Below are 13,251 nucleotides of genomic sequence, written 5' to 3'. Positions count from 1 at the left end.
CAACAATCTAAGAAGTACTGCTGGCTTCCCAAGCGTTTCTAGAAGAAATTGCATCTGGGCAAGCAGCCAGCTAACAGGCTTCTCTCAAACAGTTATTACAGCATCCAGGAGAGACTGAAATGCTGTCAGGCAAACCCTGCCTATTTCATCCCATAAGAAGAAATACTTGTGTCAGTTACAACAGTAAGTCAGCCGTGGCTTGGTACCCCAAAACAGAACACATGAAATGTAATGCTTGTAGTTCGGTAAGAAAATTCAAAGCCATAAATGTCCTCAAAAGCTTACTTTCTATACATCCATTTCTAATAACTTCCCATTTTAATGGCAATGTAAATGGAGTCTGTAAACAGCTGATGTTTTAATTTTTGTATTTTACACTGATTATAAGAATTATTAGAACTACACTAACGAAGCAAAGCTAACACATCATATTCCTGTACTGGAGCTGATATTCCTCTAGTTGCCTCAGAGAGTGTGAGATTGTACTGACTCCCCAGTGCAAAGCTGTGATCCTCAGGCTTTCAGAAGCCCCTATAAATTTGACAATAAATTTGATTACAAGGCTTAAGGCAATTATATGCTCATTACCCACATCACTATGTTGCTCATACTGTGATCCTCCTGCATTTGCCTGTGCTTAAGCACACGTTCTGCCTCACAAACCATGAACGTTATGAGGAAATTGGGAGAGAGTTTATGCCTCTTACGTTTCACAACCAAGTAGTGCACGTCTGCCTCAAGCACTGCAGGGGTATTTATTAAAATAAGAAACCCAGAAAACCCAGATGCAGAAAGAGTTTGTCCACAGCAGTAGGCTCACCTGCTGGGATTAAGGGAAGGACTTAACTTATTTTATGGCATTTTTACTGTCCCGAGGTCAGCCTGCTCCCTCATCTCCAAACGCATCCCCAGTAAGGACCTGGCCAAGGCCCAAGGCCATCCTCACAGCACACCATGTGCTGCAATGTCTGACAGGCCACAGACAGACACCCATGTTGGTTTTGCCCACTTAGATGAAGATTACTTCGAGTTCTATCACACCAATCAAGGTGACACCACATTGTCCAGAGTGTCTGTATCTTAAGGCCTTCATAAACACTTTGTATGATAAAACTCACATCAAAAAAACTAGTGATTAGCTTTAACTTTCCAGTGATTTGTAAAGATCCACACACCTAGACTCCATCCTTAAGTTCTCTTCATCTGTCTCTGATTTGACTTTTAAGTCAACAGAAATAGTTTTGTCATTGATTTCTGTTACAGAAAACGAAGAGGCCCCAAACTAAATGTGTATCTCCTCAGTCAGAGCAGCAGATAATTCTGCATATGCATTTTCTGTACCTTTTAATTTCTTTAAACGATTGCAGATTAAAAACCTTTGCCATTTATAGTACAGTTCAAAAATCTGTTCGCAGATCTACTATTTACATATAACTCCATTCCAACAGCCTCTCATTTTGGCAACACCAGCAACACCAGACAGACTCTTCTCAGACAATAATTGGAAAATAAGACACATTTGGCAGTTAAGTGCAAACCAAAGGGGATGTTCTGAGGAAATAACATCAGAAGTTGGCAAGATGGCAGATGCATTCACTTACTTGAACTAAATTCAATCAACAAATTTTGCAATGTAAAGATCAAACTTTAAAACTTAATTCAAATATTATTTCCACCATAGTATCCAATTGCAAAAGCTGGAAGCCCACCAAAAGTACAAGATGTCAAAGCACCTTCAATAGCAGGCATTTCAAGGCATTAATGGAAACAAGTTTGCAACAATTCTAGCACTTGTCAGTTGACAACTCAGTTGTCAGAAAGCACCATCCCTGGGAGGGAGCTGCAAATAGAAGCACTCTGTTAAGAACTTTGGCCACAGGATGTACACCTCTGGGCAGCTGAAGGAAGATGCACGAGTCTGTTGAATTTCTTCACTGAAGTAAACAAGATGTGAAGCAAAATGGACACAAAACCAATGTGTGAGAATAACCTTCTTGGTGAGTTCATCCCCATTCAAAATCCCAATAAATCTGAGAGCAACATACAACCCAGTGGGCCTTAAGGATGTCTTGTCAGCAACATATTGTTCAAGAGACTCTTTAATATTCTTTGCAAACACAAGAAATGAAAAAGTAAACTGAGAGAATTAAGTGCACTCAGCTTCAGTACTTGGCCAGTGAGTAATGGGCAATCACTGGTAGCATTTCTTGGAGTTTCAATAATTCTAATGATACCTGTTTTAACCTCTCCCCCCAAAAGAAAGAGAGAAACTTAGGATGGAGTGGGTAGAGATGGAACATAGGACCCAAGGGATCAGAGTTCAATTTGTTGTTCCAAACAGATTTAGTGCACAATCTCAGGGAAATCATTAAAGCCAGATGCTTAAAGATATTGAGGTAATGCTTCCTGCAGTATGGCTTCAAGGACGTGGGCAACAACAAACATGCTCCCACACCAGACCAAATCTTCTCCTGATTCCTATAATGGACAACGAAACCAAGAATACTGGACTCAGGCACACAGGTTGTGGATTCAGGCTGTGGAACGAGGCTCCACCTCAGTTCTGCAATGCCCCAGGCAAGAAAGATTTGCCCTAGACAAAGTGATGCATGCTAGGTACAGGGAGACCAAAGTACTCCTGCTTCCTATAAGAGGCAGGCCTCCAGGGTCATGTTCTGCTTTCTAAATTGCTCTTCTTGCACAACACTGGTGTTCCTCTTGCCCTTGGACAGCTGTGCACAGCAAACAGAACATTGAAAGCTGCTTCTCCAAGCTGGAATGCATGCAGCTAGGAGAAACCACGGGAAAGGAAAGAGTCAAGGCAAAAGTATCTGACTCCTTTCCATTCTCAGATGGCCAACATACTATCCCCATGCATGTTATCATCTTGGCACAGCAAGCGAGTGATTTTCTATGATTAAATAAACAGAAACACAACTGACTCATACTAGCTTTTTTTTTAATGCAGAGAACAGAATGCGTTAAAATACAGTAATCTCAAAATTACAAACTCTAAAGGATATGGCAAGAAAATATTGGCTAGATTAGCGGTTCATTATCAAAAATATAGCCTTTTTCTCAGTTAACGAATTTCTGTGCAGTAATTACTGTTCAAGTGATAGTGTAATGCTTTAGGATGTCAGGTACAAGCAGTTATCATTTGACTGCTAAACAAGCACTCCAGAACAGGAAGCTGCAGCAAGTTTTAAAACACACAGCCTTGCAGAATGAATCACAGAGAGCTGCTTCACTTGTGGAACTCAGACTCTTTAGAGACTTTCCATCAATCACTTGATGAGGCAATAAAACTCACTGAGCGAATGATCTTTGAAAAAAGACTGAATAAATTGAACTTTTCCAGGGCAGAAACGTATCTTACCTATCAAATTTGTTTACAGGGCAGTCCAGCCCATTATTCAGGATCAAGTCTTCTAAAATTTCCCTATGTAGACTGGAAGTGAAAAGCGGAAGAGGATTTCCAGAACATGACATTTCATCCTGTTGCCAAGGTGTCAGGTGCCTCAAGTAACTTTACCACAAATCAACATAAATCTTGGCTTCGGCTGCTCTGTTACTGAGCAGCTACTGCAGAGCATGTGCTCCAACTTCCAGCGCTGCTGTCTGTACAGCAGTGCCTGGTGCAGCGCAGCTATTCCCACACAAGGGAACATTAGTTAATTTGCATTCACAGTTACCATATGAGGTGTGAGTTTATGGCAGTCCACACATTTTATATTTAGAAAATTAATGTAATTATCTTAGATATAATAACAAAAGTAACTCACCAGCCCATCGCAATTGCTGATAGCAACTGAAGCATTTGGCAGATCAGTGATATCCCCAACATAGAGGCAATTCCCATAGAGAGGTTCGATGCGAGTCTCATCCGAGTCCTCCTGCCATTCAACTGTTGCTCCAGGGGCAACGAGCCTGGAGTTTGGCCGCAATCTGAAGTGAAACTCTCTTCCAAAAACAGTGACATTGTAAAATATTTGCTCATTTGCTGCCTCATGTTGCAAATCGTCCGCAGCTCTCCTGAAGCGTGCTCTTGGCGGTCCGGACACCAGGTGGGATAGGAACCTGCCCTCTGAGTCGGTGCTGGTGGGGATGACAAGGCTGTACTCCTCTATATTCCTCAGAATGGGATCTTTGCAGGGAGAGATACGAGAGGAGAGAGATAGTGGACCTAAACACGTCCTGATGCCGCTGGATTTTTATTCCATTATTCATTAGCACAGCAGACACTTACATAAGGCAAACGGACACTGCCCTGTACAAGCACTTGGTTCGCCAGCAAGCACGAAGCGTGCAGAGTTCATTCAAACTTGCCGTTGCTCCCCAAAGCAGCGGACAGCTGCCCGAGCCCGCCGCCCGCGGGACCGCGCGCTCCCGGCCATGCAGCGGAGTCCCGGGACCCGCAGCGCAAACCCCGGAGAGTGGCGGGGCTTCCCGGCAGGGCGGAGATGCTCAGAGGGCGCGGAGCCGTTTCGGGAGCGCTCGGGGGGTCAGGGGAAGGACCCGGCGCGAGGACTGCAAGCCCGTAAGGGCCGCGTGTCGCTCGAAATGCCCGCGGCGCGGCGGGGATGGGCCGGCTGGGGACGGGGACGCCGCGGGCAGCAACCGGCAGCGGTGCCAGCGGCCGCCCGGGGACTTTGGGACGGCGGCGGCGGCCGAAGCGGCGAGAGGAGGAGCAGGCGGACGAGCTGTCGTGCGCTTCGTCCCGCACCGGGAACTCCGGGACCGAGCCCTGCCCCGTGCAGGGCGGGCAGGGGCGGCTGCGGGCACGACGCTCTGCGCCCCCGTCCGCGTCTCCGTCCCCATCCCGGTCCCCGTCCTCGCCCGCCGCTCGCAACTGGAAACCCGGCAAAAGCGCCCGCAGAAGAAGTTCGAGAGGAGCGGCAAACCTCTCTGCGGGGCTCGCAGCCGCGACTTGAGACGGGCGGGCTGCCCGGCACCGGCCGGCGGAGGCAGGGCGAAGCGAGGAGCCCGGAGGCGGCGGACGGCCGCGGGACCCGGCGCGCACCTACCTCTGTGCCCGGGACGCCGCGGGGCAGCGGCGGGCAGGCAGAGCGCGCAGCAGAGCAGGACGCAGGCGAACCCCGCGGGAGGCTCCATCGCGGCGCTGCCGGCCAGAGGCGGGGAGCGGCCCCGGGGCTGCCCGCAGCCGGGGCGGGCGGGCGGGAGGCGGCCCCGCTCCGCTCCTCTCCGCTCCTCTCCGCGCCGCTCAGCGCTGCCCCGCGCCCCGCCGCCCGCGCATTCGCCCAGCCGCAGCCGCAGCGGCAGTGGCGGCCGCGCTCCCGGCTCGCAGCGAAGCAGAGACACCAGGAGGCGGCGGGGGTATAATACTGGAAGCACAGGGCGTGCGGGAGTGAAGTCAGGCTGATTGACAGAGGAGCTGCCACACGGCGCAGCCGGCCCGAGGGGAGCGGGGACTGCCCGCCCTGCCCGGCCCCGCGGCTCCGAGCCGCCCCGCTCCGCCCGCCTCGGGGTGCGGGGCTCGCGGGTGCCCCGGGGCGGCGGGCGGGGGCTGGGGCTGCGGTGCCGCCCGGTGCGGGCCGCTCTCGGTGAATTCACGTGGAAACGGGAGCCGGGAGAAGCGCGGTTCGGGCACCCCCGAGGGAGCTGAGCCGGAGGCGTGGGGGACCCGTCGGAAGCGAGGAACGGCTGGAAAAAGTGCCGGCGGCCCGGAGAAACCGCATCACAGGTCCTCACTCGAAGAATAAATTGCCCTAAGTAGCAGTTTCACGGGGGAAATTATTTGGACTGTTTGCTCGGAAGGCTAAAACGACTTGCTGCAAAGCCATCCTACCATCTTATCTCAAATATCTGCAAAATGGAGAGAGAGGCTCTCGAAGTGTTCAGGAACACTATAAATACAATATAGAAGAAGATTTGTAAAAATAATTAAATAATGAAGAGTGGCCTTTATGGAAAAAAACAAGTTATATTTGTTTCCATATGGCCAGGATAAATGCCATACCGCTTATTCCTTTCAGATAATGTATATATTTACTCAGCTGCTACATTATCAGGATCACATGCTGTTTTCATCATTTTACTCTTTAACTTTGCAGAATCCCAAAAGCCCTTCCTGTGCTCTTGCTGTCCTCACCAGCCCAGGCCTCCCCTACCGCACACACATTTGCAGGGTATCTGCATCTCCCAAACCCTCCACATTTGCATGCAGTGGCTTCCTGCAGGATCTGGTATTCTGCCAAGAAATTTTCCTGGGTATCCTTGGCTATTCTTGCTCCTCCTATACGACTACAGGTCCGACTAATACTTGTAATCCCCGTATTCCAAACACAAATGAAGGGTACGGGAGAAAAAGATCAGTGCTGCTCAGTGCCAGTGCCTGGGCTGTTTGGAGCCCAGGTCTGAGCAGCTATGGCAGCACATGGCATCCTCCCTGCTTGGTTTGCTGCTCCTGTTCGATCTTCTCATTTTTTAGGTTAAGGATAAAAAGGGAAAGATTATTCTGAATAATGGAGTAGATCAATTTGCGCATTACTTTCAGGCATCCCTTTATCTTTTTAAATGACCTCTGCTTGGGATGGCTGGCTGAGCTGGGCTTCTCCCAGTTCTTCCTTTTGGTTTGTTTGTCTGTTGGCTCATTTTTTGTTTTGTTTTGTTTGCGAGTCCATATTGAGCAGCTTCTCCTACTTAAAATCTCATAGACTTTCATCAGTACGCAGCTGGAAACTTTCCAACTTCATTTTTATTGGACTTGTATTTTAAGCTGATGATGTGGCTTTTTTGTGTTCCATCCATCCCATCCTGCTCAAATTGAAATAACTTCTGCTCATAAACTTGAAAGGGAGAGGGATTGGCCATATATTTGAAATCAAAGTTCCTGTTTCTATATGATGCATCCAGAAAAAAAATTAAGAAGGTGGGGTAGATTACAGAAAAAAATACAACCCAGCCAATAGTTCTACTAATTAAGATCGGTTTTAATTCTTGAAAAAATTGGAGATTAGAAAATGTGCTTTAATATGGATAACAGCTGCACTGCAAAGTAATGATATAAACAAAAAGAATCAGTAACTGCCTCCGTGTAGCTTATTTCTACACACAAACCAAGTCCTGTGTGCATCCCTTACTATCCTGATGCACATGGCCAACCAAGGACTCCACAGCTCTGTGGGTTGATGGAATTATTTTACAACCTTCTTTATAATTTTCTCTTAATCCTGAACTGAGAACAAGTGTCAAACAATGGGGTCAGATCTGATGTCAGTAAAAACTGTTTTTCCACTGAGCTCACTGGACTAAGTCCTGGTCCCTCACTGAAGTCAGTGAGACTTTTACCATTGACTCCAATGGAATCAGAATTTTATGCAATAGATTCACAGTGCCAACTCAGACCAAGTGAGGATGCACCACATGGCACAGCAATGAGCCCCTTATCCTTCCAGACAAAAATGTATCCAACTTTGATCCATAGGAGAGCCAAAGCTCACCAGGAACCACAGAGTGTGAGTGAGTGAAATTCCAGAAGAGAAGAGCAGTTCTTGAACCCTCATTCTGCTCTTACATCACTGTAGCTCAGGGAATGCCCCCTCAGAACTCATTCTCCATTTTCTAAACTGTTGCTCAGAATTCTTGATGTAGGCAATCGAGGTCGCTGCCTGGGTTTCCATGCAATGGCCTTGCCAGGATGCTTCACATTTTTTTAGAATGAACCAGGAAAACTCAACACGAAATGTATGTAGTGCTGCATTACTCATCCTTCACAAACCTCTCAATTAATTGGTGCGAATGGAGTCACATCATATTTATTTTCCTGGAGTGAAGGGAGGAGGACCAGATACCGAGACTGCACTCTGCCAGTTGGAGCTGAGGGCACACATCTGCTGCTGCCAAACGTGACTACAATCACACAGACATTTGCCTTTGCTGGAGACAGGCGTGCAGAAAGGAAAAAATGATGTGCTGTGTCCTGAATGAATACCTAGTCTGAAGGAAAGGGCTTCTAGCAGCTTAAGCTGGCATTCCCAAAGCAGCTTTAAACAACCCAGCTGAGCCATGAACAGCCCTGTGACTCAAACAATAGAGTTCAGCGCTGCCCGCCTGCCTGAATATTTACTTGGATTTACGGATTCTGTCTGCTCTGGGTTTGTGCAGTCCCTGTTCCAGCCTGGGCACATGCGTACAAACTGCAGTCAGGCCTTTCCTGTGGAGGTTTTCTCTCAATATTTAGTTTTGCTTGGTAAAATGAAAAGATTCTGAGCATATATCACCAGCTGCTGCTACGAAAGAGTCTCACATACATATAACTACACCTCACGCCTGGCATTTCTGACATCTCCTGCTGTTTTCAAGGGAGAACCCTCAGTTGGGCTGCGAGGGGAGATGATTGGCTCAATATGAGCAGGTAATCTGGAATCTTCTACAGCCTCTGTGATCCAAACCAGCCCAAGGTCTCACATGAGAGGTTCCCCAAAAAGGAGTTCTCATTTCTGACCTCCTTAGTGGGGATGCCATTCTGCAAAAGGATTGTGCACTGCCTGCTTTCTGTTTCTAGTGCAGATTGCTCATTGCATTCGCCCTTATCTCATGCACGTACTTTGGGCTATATCATATTATGAAGCTTAATAAAAAAGAAGAAACGTTAAAATAGCATGCCAGTTCGTTTCTTCCACACTTGGCATTTCCAGGCTCTACAGTGTTTGAACCCTTTTGCCACTGCTTGGCAGAGTTACATATTACCCAAAAAAAAGTACGTGTCAGTGCTGATGCTGGAGCAGTGGATGCTTCAGAGCAGTAACCACAACGGCAGCAGTCCTGGCTTTGTTCCCCTGTACTGAGCACAGTAATGAGATGAAATATCACACACACACACAAAGAACCCAAAAGACCAATGTAACAATACAATTATCAAATTTTGATAATTTCATTTCCACTCTTTTTTTAAAGAAAGGTAAAAGATTATTTCTGGCACCAAAGAAATAGTGTCAGAAAAATAAAGTGACAAAAAACTAAATTAAAGCAGTGACACCAAGGCTTGACATTTTGATTCCTGAAGCAAGATAGGAGTTGACATGACCAAAAATACGTATATCTTGTATTGCTAACCAGCAAAGTCCTGCCTCCAGCAGGAGATGCTGGCTGACCATACAAAAGGGGCATCTCTTCTGCCCACTCCTCCACAATTTTACCTCCAGCCAGCTCCCCGACCCCCCCACACATCTGGTCACATCAGGACAAGCTGCAGGTGCCTTCTCAGGCTCATTGACAACACAGGTGCAGATTTCTTCTGCACGTGGCCCAAAGCTCCTGCCTGACCATGGCCGTGCAGCTGAGCCACACACACACCTCTGTGCATCCAGGTAGGGGGCAGAGCATAGCAGAACAAGAGCTGGGTCCAGCTTCCAGCAGTTTCTTCTGTGTTTGGTTGAGCCGCTCTGTGCTGACGTTGTGGCCCATAGCTCATGTCCCATCTTAATTCCCCTTCACGTTTTCTCTGTCATCGTAATTCATAACATTTCATTGTTAACAGTTCTTTCAATAACTGCCTGTATTTAACTGCTGGTATGAACCTGTGATAAGTAGTCCCTCCCCTATGTTTTCACCTTGATTCTTTCTGTGAAGACTTGCTGCCTCGCTATTAATATTCCAGCCATGTGATTTATCCCAGCATGTTCCCAGAATACTTGCCTTCCCTATATAAATATTTGAATGATCTTAATTTCAACTAATTAGTACTGGGACATTTGATTTCCCTCCTGAAGAATTCTCATTTGATTCTAACCAGTTCCTTTCCGGTTTATGCGATCTATATTGAAGGGAGAAAATAGAGTTCCTGAAAGAACCACTCACTATTGTAATAACTGTTCTAGCTTTCTTTATACAGTTCATGTCAATCTGATACCAAAACAACTCTCCTAGGTCTGTCATCTCAGAAACACCAGGTGCAACAGGCAGTGACAAGAAAGCATTCCTCCCCTGCCCATCAACACGCATCAGTCCCACAGGAAGGTGGAGCTGAGGAAGAACATTGGCTCTGATCTTGGGGGCAAACTTATCGAGCACCTTATTGTGCAGCACACGTGGGCAAGTCACCAGGTTCAGGCTCATGCTGGAGGTGTAACAGGAGCTCGGTGGCCCTGTGTCACCCTCTGGGTCATCACCTTTGCTATCAGCTTCAGCTAACTAAGGAAGCTTACAGAGCCAGGCCCCAGCCGACAGTTTGCCTTTCCTTTTTTTTCCCAGTGAAAATCTACCTGTATGATTTCGTTGAAGAACACTCAGCAAGTTTGGCTGAAATATTTTGACTGTGTAGTGTGACTTTTGTAAAAAGGGAGGAATCAACATCTTCCAGGAGAAAAATTTCTGGGGGGAAAAAGTGTTTCAACCAGTTGTACTTACAATTCATTCTGCTAGAATAAAGTCTTCTCACAAGCATTTCTGCCATGCAGATTGTTCTGCTCTCCAGAAAACCACACCATTCATTTTGTCTGATTTACACTCAAAGCCATGAAGTGGCTGTTGAGCCAAGACATCTTCTTAGTGAGTGGAAGTGCATATAAAGAGCATATATTAAGAAGTAAGGCAAAAGTAATTATTTATAACTACAATAAAATCTTTTAAAAAAATATTTTCTCGTAGATCTAATTGAGTAAAGACAAAAAGCAGGATTTTCCCAAAATCAAGGAGTTAAGAAGCACGAGAATTTTCTTTAATAGGCTTTATCAAGATTTTCAGATTCAAATCTCTCTTCAAATAAAACAAGTTCTGTTTTCCGGTTGCCTGTTTCACAGCTGCAGCTCTGGTAATAGGACATCTCAGTCATTTATATCTTCACAAAAAACAAATACCCATTCAGAATGGGAGATTTTCCAGCCTCAAAATCATTATTTATGTATTTATATTGAATGAATGCCTAGAAGGCCCAATGGAGACTGAGGTCTATTGAGTTAGGAAGACAGTGAAGAAAGTGACCTGCCTAAATACAAAGTTCAGTGCAGCTGTTCAGTAAAAAGAGCACAGAAATAAGGATTTCCATCCTGAAGTCTTCCAATAACTCACCTCTGCAATCCTTATCTATTACTTGCTGACACGCTTTTCAAACAGCATTAGTTCTTTACATTTACAAACAAATTCTCTGAATAATTATTTCCTTTAACAACAGAAGTCTCAAGCTATTTCCCTTCTCTGTTCTCACTGCCCACACCAGCACCTCGAGAGATCTGGTGCGTTTGCAACTTAGCCTTTTTTTTTCCTTCTCTTAATCAGGCTTCCTGGGAGCCATAAAGCTGAAGGAGAGAAAATCATAAATAATTGCATCTTCAGAGAAGAGTTTAAGCTTTCAGCAGCAGCAGCAGAAGCAGTGAGTTCATCGGCCAGCACCAAGCTTGATCAGAAAAGTCCTTACAAATCAGGTTAAGGGAAATTTACTACTATCCAGGATCCCATATTTGAGAAGGTTTTTTGTCGGTCACAGAAATGATATCATTTCTGTAGCTGCCATTTAAGGATATAAGGAACACAGAAGGAAAAGCACAGCAGATTACTGGGATCCTGTCCAATGTGGAATATCTGCAGCCTCAAGTCAAACAAGCTCAGAAGGTTCATGGAATTTGACTCAGTGAGAACTGCCAACTCGGGGAAGGTCACAATCACAGTGTTCAAAAGATAAAGGAGAACACTTCTCAGTCAGTCAGGAGATGCAAAACTTTGTGGAATGTGAATTTTCCACCATATAAAAGGAGATTTTAGTTGAATTGTGAATTGTGCATTTCTTTTAGCTCCAGTGTCCTAACCTGACCAATTATGTGGCATTGCTCGTGGACACTGTTCCTAACCCTTCACTCAGATGAAGGAATGAGGGCAGAGTTTCTTCAGAAATATTTGAAAGCAAGCCTCTTCCTTGCATCATTTGTCCTGGGGAAAAAAAAAAAAAACAAGACAAGGACTTGGACTAGAATAATTCCTCTGCAGTTCTGTAGCACAGAAGTTAAATCCCATCCTTGACTTCTTTATAACCCCAGAACAGAAGTTGGGTGTGAGCTGGTACTCTTAGAGTGCACGATAAATTGTGTCAAACTAGCATCAAAGGAAAATAGCACAGAAAATCTCTAGTAAGCCCAGGGCTATTATTGAAATGCATGCAGTAAAGCAACCAAATGTTTCTGGCTGTTCGTCGGCTCATTCTGCAAATGACACACTGGGGTCTGCTCTGCAGTGCAAACAGCTCTGGCTCGGGCAGGCACATGGCATTGGACATTTGCCTTCTAAGCTAAAAAACCTGGGCTATGCAAAAATTCTCGTAGCCTTAGAAAGTTCACTTTACTAGAAATAATAAAGCAAGTTTTCAGAAATGGAAATTAAAGGAAACATGTTCAGAAAGCACAAAAACAATTTTCACCTGAAAATTCAAAGCTGCAGAAAGCTGGCTTGTTGCAGCAAATGCAAATCATGCGTTAGGCATTTCAGTGGCCAAAGGAACAAAGGGAAAATGTGGGTGTTTCTAATGACCTTCTTCATTTTGCAAATGTAATAACATCACTTGCAAAGAGATACCTAATGTTCAGCAAATTTATAGCTGGTTTTTGCTCCACTTTCAACCAATGGCGGACAAGCAGACTGCAGCGCTCCGTCCATGACCTGAAAGCTTGTTAGCAGCCTCCCTTGTTCTTTGTATTGATTTCAGAGTATCACAGGGAGTATCTTATGATTGTTCTTGTCCTTTATAGACATATAAATCAAGAGCAAATTCACTGAACTCGGAGCTGTGACCCTCATGTGAAATGGATGTTAATACAATCAGAACCACCTACTGGCAATGCATTTTTGAATTATTTCAGCCTGCTGTGCTAATAGTGTCCCAGGCTCTAACATGTCATTTTTGACAATTATTCAAAGTGTATCTCATACTCAGAGAGCAAAGAATCCCTAAACACTGAAGCAGGTGAAAAGCACGCGGTACATCTCCTAAATGCGATCCCCACCGTTTATTTCCTCAGACTTCGTGTGGTTATTTGTGGGTTTGGGGACAGCTTGAGTTTCAAAATCATTAACCAGCTGCAATGTAGGACTTTATTGATCTGTTTTCACACTCGCAGTAACGATGTGGTACTGCATAAGAGATACTGCATTAATGATAGTAGTGCATATGTTTCGCATTACCCGACAAACTTTTCGACATATAATAATCTTTGGGTTCTGTCTTCTTTCAGCAATAATGGCTCATATATCTTGTCTATGTCCAAGACAAATTTCATAGGAGCAGGAACAACTCTAATTTCT

General features: G+C 45.4%; 1 protein-coding gene across 2 annotated transcripts in view; it reads right to left on the bottom strand.

Annotated features, from left to right (window-relative positions):
- ADAMTS2 (ADAM metallopeptidase with thrombospondin type 1 motif 2) overlaps positions 1-13,251 on the bottom strand; it is a 224,652-nt gene that overhangs the window by 162,430 nt on the left and 48,971 nt on the right. The window contains exons 1-2 of one of the 2 annotated variants that reach the window (XM_031598312.2): positions 5,028-5,174; positions 3,786-4,147 (exon numbers count right to left, since the gene is read on the bottom strand). The exons of the other annotated variant lie outside the window; for it this stretch is intronic. Coding sequence (XP_031454172.2) covers positions 3,786-4,147; positions 5,028-5,115 — 450 coding nt within the window. The 5' untranslated portion in view covers positions 5,116-5,174. Of the gene's footprint in view, positions 1-3,785; positions 4,148-5,027; positions 5,175-13,251 lie in introns of those variants that run through there. 2 annotated transcript variants of the gene reach the window in all.

This window comes from Phasianus colchicus, chromosome 15 (genome assembly GCF_987193195.1).
Source record: "Phasianus colchicus chromosome 15, bPhaCol1.hap1.1, whole genome shotgun sequence".
In the NCBI taxonomy this organism is placed as follows: domain Eukaryota; kingdom Metazoa; phylum Chordata; class Aves; order Galliformes; family Phasianidae; genus Phasianus; species Phasianus colchicus.
This window is presented reverse-complemented; position numbering and strand designations above follow the sequence as displayed.